Genomic DNA, 15,466 nt, shown 5'->3' on the forward strand with positions numbered 1-15,466 from the left:
TTCTTCCCTTCTCTCCCTCCTCCCCCCTTCTCCCTTCCTCCCTCTCCCTCCTTTCCTTCTTCCCTTCCACCCTCTCTCTCCCTCCCTTCCTCCCTCTCTCTCCCTCTCCCTCCTTTCCTTCTTCCCTCCCACCCTCTCTCTCCCTCTCTTCCTCCCTCTCTCTCCCTCTCCCTCTCTCCTCTCACCATCATTGAGGGCCTCTTGCATTCTCTTGACTTTTTTGACCAAGGCTGGTGTCGTACCACTTGAGTCACAACTCCACTTCCAGCTTTTCCTGGTTAATTGGAGATAAAAGTCTCAGATTCTTCTGCCTGGCTTGCTTTAAATGGGGATCCTTAAATCTCTGCTTCCTGGGTAGCTAGGATTGAAGGTATGAGGTTCTGGCTCCCACTGATTCATTTTGAAAAATGGTATGGAAACTGGCTAAGCTGATTCATCAAAGTGCCAAAGCCCATATTTTGGAACAATGGAGTCAGTGGTTTGGTAAATGTGAGCAGTATGTGGGGATCTTGTGGAGGTAACTAAGAGGAAAATACTAAATATCTTCATTATGAAATATCATCCTACCCAGATGACACAGATGCAAGCTCCTTGGCATATCTTGCCTGCTGAAGCTTCACTCACAGTGAGACAAGAAAAGATTGGGTGGGAGTGGTTGGGCAAGTCAGGGCAATGTCTTAGCCACCTAAGGGGAAAAATGTCAAGAGGGCACCCACAGATAAAGGGGGCCTGGGATTGACAGGACATCACTGCAGATTGCTCCCTCAATAAGGGCAGATGGACACCCCAGAGAGAGCAGTGGTAGTGGCAGCAGTTCTAAGTGTCTCCCATCCCCGGAAAGTGAGGTGTCTTGGGTCTCCTGGGGCATCCACTGAGGAGAGTGAAAGCGCCCTGCAGAACTGCAGAGCTGGGTTTTCACTGAGAAAGGTGGGAAAGAGTTGGTTCCTCAGAAATCTATTATTCCTACACTTAGAGATTATTTTATTTATTTATTTTGCCAATCCTGGGGCTTGAAGTCAGGGCCTGAGTGCTGTCTCTGAGCTTCTTTTGCTCAAGGCTAGTACTCTACAACTTGAGCCACGGTGCCACTCTGGCTTTTTTTGTTTCTGTGGTGCTGAGGAATCGAACTGTGGGCTTCATGCATACTAGGCAAGCACTCTACCACTAAACCATATTCCCAGCTCCAGAGATAATTTTAAAAAACTGATGTGAAGCCAGTTTCTGGTGGCTCACACCTGTAATCCTTGCTATTCAGGAGGCTGAAATCTGAAAATCAAGGTTTAAAACCAGCCCCAGCAGGAAAGTCTCTGAGATTCTTAGCTCCGTGAACTACCAAAAAGCTGAAAGTGGGGGCTGGGAATACGGCCTAGTAAATAAAGTGCTTGCCTAGCATGCATGAAGCCCTGGGTTTGATTCCTCAGTACCACATAAACAGAAAAAGCCAAAAGTGGTGCTGTAGCTCAAGTGGTAGAGTGCTAGCCTTGAGCAAAAAGAAGCCAGGAACAGTGCTCAGGCCCTGAGTCCAAGCCCCAGGACTGACAAAAAAAAAAAAAGTTGAAAGTGGATCTGGAGCTAAGTGGTAGAGCATTAGACTTGAGCAAGGAAACTAAGAGACAGCACCCACACCCTGACTTCAAGCTGTGTACTGGCAGACACACTGAAAAGACAGACAAGTCAAGAAAGGCTGATAGGAAAACTGATCCTCTTAGGGACAGAATCTAGATTCCTCCTTCACATTTCCCACAGATTTGCTGGCAATTCAGGAACATAGTCTTCTGGTCTAGTTTTGTCAAAAAATGAATTCACAGAGATTTACATTAGCCTATACCTATGTCTATGGTGGGTTAGAGGAAGTGATGTGCTGCTCCTTGGGTGGAATAGAAACCCTGGAGCCTCACTAACCTTTAGGAAACATTTTATTTATCAGGAATCAGAGAAGATGCGCATTGAAATTGTCTCCCTGGCCTTCTACCCAGAGGCTGCCGTGATGTCTGATGAGACTGTGAAGCAGGTGTATGTGGAGTACAAGTTCTACGACCTGCCCTTGTCAGAGACAGAGACTCCTATGTCGCTGAGGAAACCCAGAGCAGGGGAGGAGATCCACTTCCACTTCAGCAAGGGTGAGGAGTTCTGGGTGCTTGCCATCAGAATGACTGTGTTCCCCTGGAGGGCAAAGCCAGCCAATCTTAGTTTATCAAAGTAGTACATGCATATTTGAAAATATCAAACAGACTTAGAAAAATTTAATAAGTACACCTTTGCTATACTCCTTCACAAACCACTCCTTACACCTCTACCCCTTGCTTGAGTCTGCTTTTTAAGCTTTCCAGACTTTTTTTTTTTTAATCCATCTTGGCTGGTGCTCTACCACTTAAGCCACAGCTCCACATCTAGCTTTTTGCTGGATAATTGGAGATAAGAACCTCAGATTTTTATGCTTGGGCTGGCTTCAAACCATGATACTTAGCTCTTAACCTCCTGAGTAGGTACAAGTATAGGGATGAACCACCAGAGCCTGCCTTCCTTCCTTCCTCCTGTCCTCCCTTTCTTCTTTTCTTTTTTCTTTTTTGGCCAGTCCTAGGCCGTGAACTCAGGGCCTGAGCACTGTCCCTGGCTTCTTTTTTGCTCAAGGCTAGCACTCTGCCACTTGAGCCATAGCACCACTTCTGGCCATTTTCTGTATATGTGGTGCTGAGGAATTGAACCCAGGGCCTCATGTATACGAGGCAAGCACTCTTGCCACTAGGCCATATTCCCAGCCCCCTCCCTTCCTTCTTTCTTTCCTTCTTCCCCCCTTCCTTTGTTTTCTTTTTTCTTGCTTGCTACTTTTTGAGATTTCCTACTCAAAATGTACTTTTAATTTTTTGCCTTTTTTCATTTTGTTTTTGTTTGCTCTGCGTGTTTGTGTGTGAGTGTGTACATGTATGGGTCTGTGTGTGACAAGATTTCACTAGCCTAGGCTGGCCTAAAACTTGAGATCTTCCTGCTGAGCCTGTGTCACCACACTTGGTTTGCTAAATGTCAATTTACTTTCTTAGTGTATCCATTGAATTGTATGAGATAGAAGTCAATTTTTTAAGCTAGGATGAGCAGTCAAGGGTGGTACCTGAACTTCTGTCTCATCTATCTTCCACCTCTGTAGTTATCTCAAGGTCTTTAAGGGATGTTGGAGGGGAAAAAAAAGTGTCTCTAGCTGAGCCTTGTAGGCAGTCTTCATGAAAGTTTCACATCACACAATGAGTAGAACTTAACACATAGTTATCTAAAAGGGAGATGGGAAAGCACAAGCTGCAACATTCCCATATAAAAATGAGGACAAAGGGGAGAAATGATATTGAGATATTGTGGCCTGAGTTGAACTCATCACAAAACCTTAATCTTCAGGTGGCCCTTAAGTATTAGTTTCCAGCCGGGTGCTGGTGGCCCTTGCCTCTAATCTGAGATACTCAGGAAGATAGGATATGCAGACTATGGTTTAAAGACAGCTTGGCAGATAAATCCAAGAGATGCTTACCTCCAATTAACCAGCAAAAAGCCAAAAATAGCGTTGTAGCACAAATGGAAGAGTGCTAGCCTTGAGCAAAAGAGCTAAATGAGAGCACCAGGCCCCAAGTCCAAGCCTATGCATACACACACACACACACTTTCCTAGAATTCTGGCTGTGGAGTGATGGTTGCAGAACAGGTTGTAAGCTGATATTTATGCAGAGTAATGCTTTTTCTTTCTTTTCGTGGGGGCCTGTTTTGGGGTACCCAGGGCGTGGGTCCTGTCCCTAAGCGTTTGTGCTCAAGGCTAATGTTTTACCAGTTGAGCTACAGCTCCCCGTTTGTTTTGGTGTTTAATTGGAAATAAGAATTTCATGGGCTTTCCTGCCTGGACTAGTTTTGAATCCCAGTGTTGAGATCTCAGACTTTGAATAGCTAGGATTACAGGTATAAACTGGTGTCCGACTTTTATAACAAAATTTTTTTCTTTTTTTGTGCCAGTCCTGGGGCTTGAACTCATGGTCTAGGCACTGTCCTTGCGATTTTGTGCTCAAGGTGGGTGCTGTACCACTTGAACCACAGCTCCACCTCTAGCTTTTTTGGTGGTTAATTGGAGATAAGAATCTTACAGACTTTCCTGGGCTGGGATCCTCAGATCCCATCCTCCTGAGTAGCTAGTATTACAGATATAAGCCAGCAGTTATCAAACTTCTAAATATTTGAGGCTTTGTATAGGACAGTATGTCAGGTCTCTGTTCAGTTCTGCCATTGCATTACATTTAAAAAACAGCTATATGCTGAGGGTGTAGGTAGGTCGTAGAGTATGGGGTTAACATATGCAAGCCCCTAGCTTCAATTCCTAGCACTAAATCAAATGACAGTCACAAATCATATATGCACAGACAGAGTGATTCTTTTCTCTCTCGTTTTTTTTTTTTTTTTTTTGCCAGTCCTGAGCTTGAACACAGGGCCTGGGCATTGTCCTTGAATTTCTTTTGCTTAAGGCTAGCACTCTACCATTTGAGCCACAGTGCTACTTCTGGCTTTTTCTGTTTATGTGGTACTGAGGAATCAAACCCAGGTCTTCACGCATGCTAGGTAAGCTCTCTACCACTAGGCTATATTCCCAGCCCCCACAGTGATTTTCAAAAACATTTACTTATAATAGTAGAGAGCCAGCCCAGAGGCCTAATTTGCTAATGTCTGCATTGTTTCTTGTTTTTTATATTCGTAGTGTCCAAATAGCCACTGCTTGTGATTCCTTGCTTTTTCCCCCCCCTCTTATCTTTGGAACAGTGATAGACCTGGATCCAGTGGAGCAGCAAGGCCGACGGCAGTTTTTGTTTGCCATGCTGAATGCCCAAGACCCTGAGCAAGGACAGTAAGCATCCCGTTTCTACCTAGAAAGGAGATTGTCATGAAAGGCTTAAAAGTGTGAATTTAGTTTTGTTCTAAAGCTGAAAGTTTTAGTAACTTGAGTTAGTTTACTCTGTGTGTGTGTGTGTGTGTACAGGGGTTTGAACTCAGGGCCTGGGCACTGCCCTTTAGCTTTGTCACTCAAGGCTGGTATCTCTACCACTTGAGCTACAGCTCCATTTCCAGCTTTCTGGTGGTTAATTGAAAATAAAAGTCTTATAGATTTTCCTACCTAGGCTGGATTCAAACCATGATCCTCAGATTTCAGCCTTCTGTTGTTGTGCCAAGTTGCAAGAACACCACCAAAAAGACCACCGAGACTCAGACATTTCCGAAATGTAAAAGCAAGGCAAGGCTTTATTTAAGCGAGCTGCAACTCGGGCCTCGTCCTACCCACCGACACAGCGGAGGTTAGGAGGAAGCCCCGAGCTGTGATTACACAGGGCTTATAAAGGCAAAGAACAAGGTTACAACAATCAGCTGTGCAAGCAAGATTAGAACACAGGTACAAATCTGACTGGCTCAGGGTTCAATTCTAAAATGGGGTTCACGTGGTGGGGCCTGACTTCAAAGTCTGGCACCTCACTGTGTAGCTATAGTGGACTGTAGGTAGGCATGAACCACCATTCCCCAGCCTCAAGATTTTATTGGGTTCTTAGGACATGAAGTGGGTTAGTCCTAGAAAACTGGGTGATGGGTCATTAACTCAGAATTGCCTGTTTAGCTAGATATAAATTTACCATTAGAAATGGGAAATGATTTGGTCATTCACCTTCTATGTTAACCTAAATTTAGTTTTTTGTTTTTTTTTTAGCATTCCTAGTACCTTCTTCCTTTATTCCCTTGCCTACTCATTTTCAGATTTTAATTGATTTTTGTCTTTTCATGTTGTCAGTATGATATTGCATAAAGAACATGGACATTGTAATAGGACAGACATGATTTTGTATCTTGACTTTTTCTTTTTAGCCAGTTCTGGGGCTTGAACACAGGTCCTGAACACTATCCCTGGCTTCTTTTTGCTCAAGGCTAGCACTCTACCTCTTAAGCCACAGTGCCACTTCTGGCTTTTTCTGTGTATGTAGTACTGAGGAATCAAACCCAGGGCTTCATGCATGCTAGGCATGCATGTACCGCTAAGCCACATTCCCAGCCACATCCTGACTCTTGTACTTAGAAGGTCTGTCATTTTTAACTTGAAGGTTCTTGTGATAATAAAACTGAAATGTTACATAATACACTTGGGTGCATATAATACCAATTAGAAAATCCTTTAGCACTACTGAAGACATTGGTAGAAGACATTGTGAAGAAACAGAAATACATCATGAATGAATATGGCCTAATGGGGAGATCTTATACTTTCAGTAATTTCTTCTGTTTATCTGTGCTTTAAGAGGCTGAATTATTAAGTCTTTTTCTTGCTTTCTTAGCATGTAAGCAGCAACACTTGCTTTTTATAAATTAATAAGAATAGCTGGGCTGGACACTGGTGGCTAACATGTATAATCCTAGCCACTCAGAAAGAGAAATGTTATTTCAAATAGTTATTAATTTCCTATCAAACTGGCAGAGACAATAAAGGGAACAACTCAGTATTGGTGAAGGCCTGGGCAACTGTGTGCAGTGCACAACTGCAATCTCAGAACTCAGGAAACAGAGTCAGGATGTTGAGTTCAAGGCTGGCCTGAGCTACAACTACTCAGGAGGCTGAGATCTGAAGATCTGGTTCAGTTAGCCTGGTGAGACTCTTTATCTCCAATGAACCACCAAAGAAAACAGAAATGGAGCTGTGGCTCAAAAGTGGTATAGTACTAGCCTTGAGCAAAAAAAGCTCAGGAGCCAGGCACCAGGGGTTCACACCTATAACCCTAGCTGATCTGAGGATTATGGTTTGAAGCCAGCTCAGGCAGAAAAGTCCCATGAAATTTTGTGGGGCTTGAACTCAGGGTGTGGGCTCTGTTACTGAGCTCTTTTGCTCAAGGTTAATTTGGAGATAGTTTCATGGTCTTTTCTGACTGGCTTCAAACTGATTCTCAGATTTCAGCCTCCTGAGTAGCTAGGATTATGCCCGGCTCTAGTGAGACATTTTTTCTTTTGCCAGTCCTGGGCCTTGGACTCAGGGCCTGAGCACTGTCCCTGGTTTCCTTTTGCTCAAGGCTAGCACTCTGCCACTTGAGCCACAGCACCACTTCTGGCCTTTTTCTATATATATGTGGTGCTAAGGAATTGAACCTAGGGCTTCATGTGTACGAGGCAAGCACTCTTGCCACTAGGCCATATCCCCAGCCTCTAGTGAGACTCTTCTCTCCAATTAACCCCTCTATGGCTCTACAGCTCAAAGTGGTAGAGCACAATCCTTGAGCAGAAGAGCTCAGGGTCAGAGCCCAGGGCAAGTTCAAGCCCCAATACTGACACCCTCCTCCACCCACCCCCCCAAAAAAAGTGGGGATGGCGAGACATGTCTGTAATTCTAGCACTTGGGAGGCAAAGGCAGGAGGGTCATGTTATAAGTTTGAGGCTACCCTGTGCTACACAATGAGAGCCTGTTTCAATCAGTTAATCACATCACTCAATCACAGGAATATGAAATATCCAGGATATGCAAAACCAGTGTCAGAAAGATTAGGGCATGCTGGGCATTTAGAGTACTTGCCTAGCAAGTTCAAGCTTCTGAATTGGATCTTCATCACTTAAAAAAAGTCAATTAATGGTTGCCAGGTGCGGAGGAAGACAAGGATAGGAAAACAACTACTTAATCAAGACAGGTTTTCTTTTTTGGGGGGTGATGGTAGCATATGTGATTATACTAAAAGACACTGAATTGCATACTGTAAAATGGCAAAATTTGTGAATTTTATCTAAAAACAATTGGTTCTTGGTAAAGTGGCACATAGCTGTCTGTAGGTCCCAGCTATTGAGGTGGGAGATCAGCATGGCTAACATAAGACTCTGTCTCAATAACATCAACAACTTATTAAGATTGCTATAGGATGTATCAAATTCCTAAAATTAATTGGCAGGGTTATGTAAAGATAGTAATGGTTGTTACTGCTTACTGCTTTGTAGGCATCACACTGTGTGCTTTACAGCATTACTTAGGACCCACACCTCTTTGGTTCTTTTCTTTTTTTCTATTGAGTCAGGTTCTCATTATGTACTCAAGGCTGACTTCAAGATCAGAATCCCCCTGCCTCATTGGAGTTACACGCACCACCACACCTATCTTGTTCTCTCTTCTTAAGGTTTATTGCTACTAAGTTAAAAATTATATTCATTGTTTTTTTTTTAAACTTGTCTTCATGTAAAACAGAGGCAAAGGAAAGGTTATTTATAGTGATTATTTCTTTTATCCTTTGTTTTTAGAATATAATGGCATCAGTCTTGCTAAAAAAAAGTCTTATTTTTAGATTAAAATTTACAGTTGTAAGTGATCCTCTGGATGAAGAAAATGAAGAATGTCAAGAAGTAGGATATGCGTATCTTGAGCTGTGGCAGGTCCTTGAATCAGGAAGAGACATTCTGGAACAAGAACTAGAGAGTAAGTAACAAAATGCTGTGCTTCCATTTACTTTTTTTTTTTGTTGGTTGTGGGGTTTGAACTCAAGAGCCTGGGTGCTGTTCGTGAACTTTTGTGTTCAAGGCTAGTGCTCTAACACTTGAGCCACAGGTCTACTTTGAGTTTTCTGGAGATGAGTCTCATGGACATCTCAGCCTCCTGAACAACTACGATTATAGGTGTGAGACACCAGAGACTACTTAAAATTACCACTGGGAAGTTGATGAGATCAACTGGTTTGCAATCTTTTCCCCATAGCTAACTACATTTTATTTCTGGATTAAGCAGGAATGATTCATTGTGTACTTTAGTCATCATACACCTCATTACAACTAAATATATATATATACATATATATATATATATATTTTTTTTTTTTTTTTCTTTTGCCAGTCCTGGGCCTTGGACTCAGGGCCTGAACACTGTCCCTGGCTTCTTTTTGCTCAAGGCTAGCACTCTACCACTTGAGCCACAGCACCACTTCTGGCCATTCTCTGTATATATGGTGCTGGGGAATTGAACCCAGGGCTTCATGTATACAAGGCAAGCACTCTTGCCAGTAGGCCATATTCCCAGCCCAACTAAATCTTTTTCTTTACTGGCCCGTCCTGGGCCTTGAACTCAGGCCATATCTATGTCCCTGAGCCTTTGTGCTCAAGCCACAGTACCACTTGTGGTTTTTTCTGAGTAGTTTATTGGAGATAAGTCTCAGACTTTTCCACCCAGACTGGCTTTGAATGCTTATCCTCAGATCTCAGTCTCCTGAGTATCTAGGATTTAATGTGTGAACCACCATGACTAGCCAACTAAAGCTATTTTGAATCTCCAACATTTGAGGCAGATAATTTTTTTTAAAAGAAAATCCTCAAATTTTTGTGGGGTGAATGTAATCAAGTACTTTATATACATGTATAGAAATTTCACAGTAAGCTGGATACCTGTAATCCTAGGAGGCTGAGATGTCAAGATCTTGGTTTGAATCTAGCCCTGGTAGAAAAGTACACAAGGCACTCTAACCCCTCCCTCACACCCCAAGTAGAGTTGTAGCTCAAGTTGTAGCTCACCTTGAATGAAAAAGCTAAGGCACAGCATGGAGAACCTGAATTCAAGCCCCAGTACCAACACACACACACACACACACACACACACACACACACACACACACACACACACACACACACACACACACACACACACACACACACACACACACACACACACACACACACACACACACACACACACACACACACACACACACACACACACACACACACACACACACACACCAGAGATAAAAGAAATATAATGAAACTGAAACCCCTTTATGCAAGTAATTCACTAAGCTGGGCACCAATGTCTTAATGCCTATAATCTTAGCTGCTCAGGAGGCTGAGATCTGAGGACCATAGTTTAAAGCCAGCCCAGACAAGAAAGTCTGAGACTCCTATCTCCAATTCATCACCAGAAACCCTAAGTGGCACTGTGGCTCAAGTAGTAGAGTGCTAGCCTTGAGCTAAAAGCTCAGGGACAGCACTTAGGCCCACAGTTCAAGCCCTATGACCACAACCAACAACAAAAATGTAATATATTTACTGAGACCTTTTTTTTTTTTTTTGGCCAGTTCTGGGGCTTAGACTCAGGCCCACTGCCCCTGGCTTCTTTTTTCTCAAGGTTAGCACTCTACCTCTTGAGCTGCAGCACCACTTCCATCCTTTTATGTTTACGTGGTGCTGAGGAATTGAACCCAGGGCTTCTTGTATGCTAGGCAAGCACTCTACCGCTAAGCCACATTCCCAGATCTTGCTGAGAAATTTTAAAGCAAATTCTTTAAATTTCAAATTTAAAAATCAATGTCTGACTTCTCTTAACCAGATAAGCCTTGTGAAAGCAGCTCAGACCTAACCCCAAACTCAAGCCATAACTACTTGTTTTGTGACTATACCCCCACCTACTTCATTTGCAATGTTTACTGAGTTGAATTGTCCTTACTCTCCATTATAGTTTTTTTAGTACTGCTGAGATTCCATACAAGTTACCAAATTTAAGCTTTAGTTTCTAGACATGATGGGTCTTCATTATCTTTCTACAAGATCTTTCCAATTATCATCTTCAGCCAAGTCCTCCTTGCCCTCATTTACTAGAAAATAGGGATATTAAGGCTGGCACTGTGGCTCAAGTGGTAGAGTGCTAGCCTTGAGCAAAATAAGCTTGGGGACAGTGCCCAGGCTGAGTTTAAGCCACAGGACTGGCAAAAAAGGGGGGGGGGTTGGGTGGGATAATAGCAGTAGAATCTATCTCATATGATGGCTGTGCAGATTAAGGGGACACTTAAATGTAGGGAAGATAAATGCCTTCTTAGATAAGGGAAATCCCCACAAATCTTTTATAGTGACTCAAAATCCTCAATGAACGTTTCTTGACTTAATTATCAGAATAAAAAGCTCAGATTTCCTCACTATGCCTTTGCTCAGCCTTTAAACGTGTCAGGGATAGGAGGTCTTGCTTGGAGGTAGGGGTCAGTGTGTGTGAAGTCCTGGTTCAATCTTTAGCATTGAAAAATTTAGGCCTCATTTGAACAAAATTCTGCTTTCTAGCCCAACAGGTACCATCTTTTACCACTTCTAAACAGCTTCTTAAAACAGTTGCTAATTTCTAAGTCCACAAGTAATTTTTAAAAACTATCTGCACCCTTACATTAAGATGGTCTCTATTCCAAGAATTTCATGTATCTGTTTATACTTGTTTTCATAATACCCAAATCCAGTTGGTTTTATTACTCATCTCTGGATTGTCCTGGGAATTTCCTGGTTCAATCGCTTTACACTTCATTCTCCACATATTTACAACTACTTTTCTGGATCTACTTGTTTTCCTTTTAAACATAAACCCAAATCATGAAGCGATCTTTCTAGCTTCCAGTGGTATAGTTTGGATGTGATGTTCCCTCATTAAAAGTTCATATTGCTGAGCGCTAGTGGGTCACACCTACAATTCTAGCTATGCAAGAAGCTCAGATCTGAGGATCATGGTTCAAAGCCAGCTTGGACAGCAAAGTCCATGAGGTTCTATCTCCAATTAACCACTGAAAATCAGAAGTGGGGCTGTGGTTCTAGTGGTAGAATGCTAGCTTGAGCTGAAGAGCTCAGGGACAGAGTGCTCAGGCCCTGAGTTCAAGCCCATGGCCAACCCAAAAAGAAAAAAGGCCATATTCTCAAGTGGTGATGGTACCGACAGGCAACTAGATCATGAGGGTGCTAAAAACCTTAATTTTGTGAATTCTTAGCTAAATGGAGCCTCGCTGGAGGAAGCAAGTCACTGGGCATGCTCTTTGTTTAGTATCCCTGTTACCAATGATTACAACCATCAGGTATTAAATGAGTAACTGAATGCTGCCACCTGATACTTCTCTTTCTCATCAGTTGTCAGCCCTGAAGACCAGGCTATCCCAATAGGAAGGCTGAAGGTTTCCCTCCAAGCAGCTGCTGCCCTCCATGATGTTTACAAGGAGATGAATGAAGATTTGTTTCCCTGAAGGAACAAGTGCTATTCCATTCTAAAATCTGAGTGAAAGTCTCTTAGAAAGTAACTTGCTATACTGTAAGTTTAGTTTATTGTGCTACCTAGTCTCTCTCATCATAATGGTGAGAATGTTTGTGAAACTGAACTTCTAACACCTAGTACTTTAATAGGTGAGACTTGCTTTCAGGAATGGAAAATAAAAGTCACAAAAGGTGAATTTACAAAAACAAAACAAAAACCCAGTTTATTTATCTTTTAGTTTTTCCAAAATTTGAAAATATCAAGTACTACTGCTAAGGAGAAAACAAACATAAAATCTGAGACCCCTCCCCACTTCTTCTCTTAAAAGTCACAGAACACGAAAGGAAGTGCAGGGGGACAGGTAGTGCTGAAAACAGGAAGGGAGGATGGCAGGATAAAATTCCCCCAATACTTAAAAAAACTGTTCAACAGAAACTGTGATAAATAGAGGACAATGCAGGACCAGGAAAAAATAAGGAGCAGCAGCGCTGAGAGGCTGTGTTGTAGGTATGGTCTCCCTTCTTCTTCTTTGCTCAGCAAAGTATTCTAGGCCCAACGCATGTGTTGGCCCTTCCAGATCTAAATGTGGTCTCCTTTGAACCTCCCTCTACATTTCACTTGAAGCAGTCTGTGAGGCACAACAATTCTTCCTTAGACATATCAGAAAGAGAGCAGTAATTTTGCCTTTGATAATTGAACAAGCATGGATTTTTAAGGAGGAAAACACCGAGCCAGGGAGTGTAACTGCTTCTTATGTCTTCTCAAGGCATCAGAAATACTTAGAATGTGCACGAGGCAAGAAGCCAGAACTCAAGACGAAGGCACCAGCCTCACTAGACTGGATCGTTATATACAGGTCAGGTTGTATAGTTTACCACAATCATTAACACATTTGAAGAACCTTTTCTCAAGTACTGCAAAGATGCAACGGAGAGAGACGTAGAGATGTGAGGAAGGTCATGGCAGTAGGGTAGGGTGGAGGACTGAACCTGCTGGTCAAGAACCCTGATACAGGTGGTAAAGGATCACCATGTACCACTGTCTTGGAGACACCAAAGATATCAGAAGCCATCAATGTCCTGGTAGAAGGTTGACAGGAAGAGAGGAATGAATGGTATTTATTAACAGTGGGAGCCTCTGTCCTTCTTCAAGAACACCTCCTCCCTTGCCATCTGAGTGGGGCCACTGGCACATGTCCTGGTGGGCCTGGAATTCCCCGAGTAGATTGGTCCACACAAACGGCCCCCTAAACCCATAAACACAAATGGCAAAACTTCAGAAGAAACAAGGAAAAATACAGTTTCTATGTCATGAAAAATTTTCAGGAGTTGCCTGGAGAAAGAATGGAGATATGGGCCAAAGTTCAGATATTACTTCCTCTTTTTCTTGGGGGGTGCAGAACTGTGTCTGGAACCACGGTTAGAGCCTCCACGGCCTGAACTGTGTACGGACGCCTTCCTCTTCCGGCTCATACTTCGACTCTGTTCTTCTTCCTCCTCATAACGGCTTTCTCGGTCCGCTAAACAGAAGGCAGTGTCATTATTAGTTTTAGTGACTTAATAATACTAGAGAGCATGAAATAAATAGTATTACTTACTTTGGAGTCAGACTTGTTTTTAGTTTTTTGGTCTGTGTGGGGCTTGAACTACTCAGGGCCTGGGTGCTGTTCCTGAGCTCTTGGCTCAAGGTTAGTGCTCTACCTCTTTAAGTCACAGTGCCACTTCTGGTATTCTGGTTAACTGGAGATGAGTCTCATAAGACTTTCCTAATCAGGCTGGCTTCAAACCAGGATCCTCCTCATATCTCAGCCTCCAGAGTAATTATAGGCCTGAGCCACTGGTAAATGGACAGATTTGAGTTTTACTTAGTTACTCGCTACATATATAAGCATTTAACCTTTCCAAATCTTAGTTTAAGAGTAGGGGATTAGTGGGGGCTGGGGATATAGCCTAGTGGCAAGAGTGCCTGCCTCGGATACACGAGGCCCTAGGTTCGATTCCCCAGCACCACATATACAGAAAACGGCCAGAAGCGGCGCTGTGGCTCAAGTGGCAGAGTGCTAGCCTTGAGCGGGAAGAAGCCAGGGACAGTGCTCAGGCCCTGAGTCCAAGGCCCAGGACTGGCCAAAAAAAAAAAAAAAAGAAAAAAGAAAAAAAAAAAAAGAGTAGGGGATTAGAAAACAATCTGCCCAGAGTACCTATCATAATGTTTGAAATACAGCAAATATTTCCTTTTCTTTTTGTCAGTCATGGGGCTTGAACGTAGAGCCTGGGTGCTGTCCCTGAGCATTTTGGGGGTGGGGGTGGGGGAAGGACAGTCCTGGGCCTTGAATTCAAGGCTTGGGCAATGTCCATGGGCTTCTTTTTTGCTCAAGGCTAGCACACTACCACTTGAGCCACAGTGCCACTTCTGGCTTTTTCTTTTATGTGGTACTGAAGAAATGAACCTAGGGCTTCACTGCATGCTAGGCAAGCACTCTACCATTAAGCCACATTTCTAGCCCCCTCCCTGAGCATTTTTATTCAAGGCTAGTCTTTCCCACTTTGAGCCACAGTGCCACTTCTGGTTTTCTGGTGGTTAATTGGAGATAAGAGTGTCACAGACATTCCTGCCCAGGCTATCTGTTTGAACCTTAATCCTCAAATCTCAGCCTTCTGAGTAGCTAGGATTATAGGCATGAGCTACTATGCCTGGCAAATGTTTTCTTTTCATTTAAATTCCTCCCCACCTTACTCCCTGGGTACTGCAACTTGAGCTCAGGTTCTTGTGCTCACTTGACTCTGGCTCACCACTGGTGTTCTGTTACTTAATCTATACCTCTAGTTGAGCTTTTTGCTGATCATTTTGGAGATGGAGCCTCTTGGACTTTTTCTGCCTGCTCAGAGTGGTTTCAAATCTCCATCTGCTAGGTCTTAACTTCCTGGGTAGCCAGAATTTCATGTGAGCAACAAGGGCCAGGTTTCATTTTAAACTGTATCTGGAGTTTGGCTTCAGAATAACTACATTAGTACTATAAAGACACTGCTAATCAGGGCCTGGTATTATGGTCATATATACATAGAGGACTTGAGGAGATAATACAAACAGCCAGTTAGGGGAAGCCATGTCCACTTGGAGAGCATGCACACATTCTAGGCCCTTTTTCTTTTTATCAATATAATTGTAGCTGTGACTCCAAAGCACTTTTATGTGTTCTGTTATTTTCATTAGGCTACTAACACAATCAAGTATAGAAATGTTAAAAATTTGTACTTACATAAATGAATAAATAGATCACTCAGAACAAGAAATTTTCAAACCTTTTCGGGCTTCTTCTTCCAGTTCATCCCAATCCTTTCCACTCTCTTCTTCACTACCCAATGACTCCTTGGAATAGTCTAGAAATAGTGATTACAAATTAGTCGTATAAGAATGGGATGACAGGATCTTTCCCTTAGAAAAAAGTAGTTTCTATAGGTAAGA

The 15,466-nt window shown here is 42.9% G+C and overlaps 2 protein-coding genes across 2 annotated transcripts in view; one reads left to right on the forward strand and one right to left on the reverse strand.

Moving 5' to 3' along the window:
* The window catches only part of Rpgrip1 (RPGR interacting protein 1), a 38,348-nt gene extending 25,932 nt beyond the window's left edge, over positions 1 to 12,416 (forward strand). Inside the window, 4 exon segments of the mRNA XM_048354766.1 lie at positions 1,928 to 2,120; positions 4,783 to 4,867; positions 8,313 to 8,443; positions 11,884 to 12,416. Of these exon segments, the coding sequence (XP_048210723.1) occupies positions 1,928 to 2,120; positions 4,783 to 4,867; positions 8,313 to 8,443; positions 11,884 to 11,996 (522 nt within the window). The 3' untranslated portion in view covers positions 11,997 to 12,416.
* A 688-nt stretch (positions 12,417 to 13,104) lies between these two features.
* Positions 13,105 to 15,466, reverse strand: part of Supt16h (SPT16 homolog, facilitates chromatin remodeling subunit) — a 42,902-nt gene continuing 40,540 nt past the window's right edge. Inside the window, exons 25-26 of the mRNA XM_048355757.1 lie at positions 15,304 to 15,381; positions 13,105 to 13,523 (exon numbers count right to left, since the gene is read on the reverse strand). Of these exons, the coding sequence (XP_048211714.1) occupies positions 13,375 to 13,523; positions 15,304 to 15,381 (227 nt within the window). The 3' untranslated portion in view covers positions 13,105 to 13,374. The remainder of the gene's footprint in view (positions 13,524 to 15,303; positions 15,382 to 15,466) is intronic.

The sequence above is a fragment of the Perognathus longimembris genome, chromosome 10 (assembly GCF_023159225.1).
Source record: "Perognathus longimembris pacificus isolate PPM17 chromosome 10, ASM2315922v1, whole genome shotgun sequence".
NCBI lineage: Eukaryota > Metazoa > Chordata > Mammalia > Rodentia > Heteromyidae > Perognathus > Perognathus longimembris.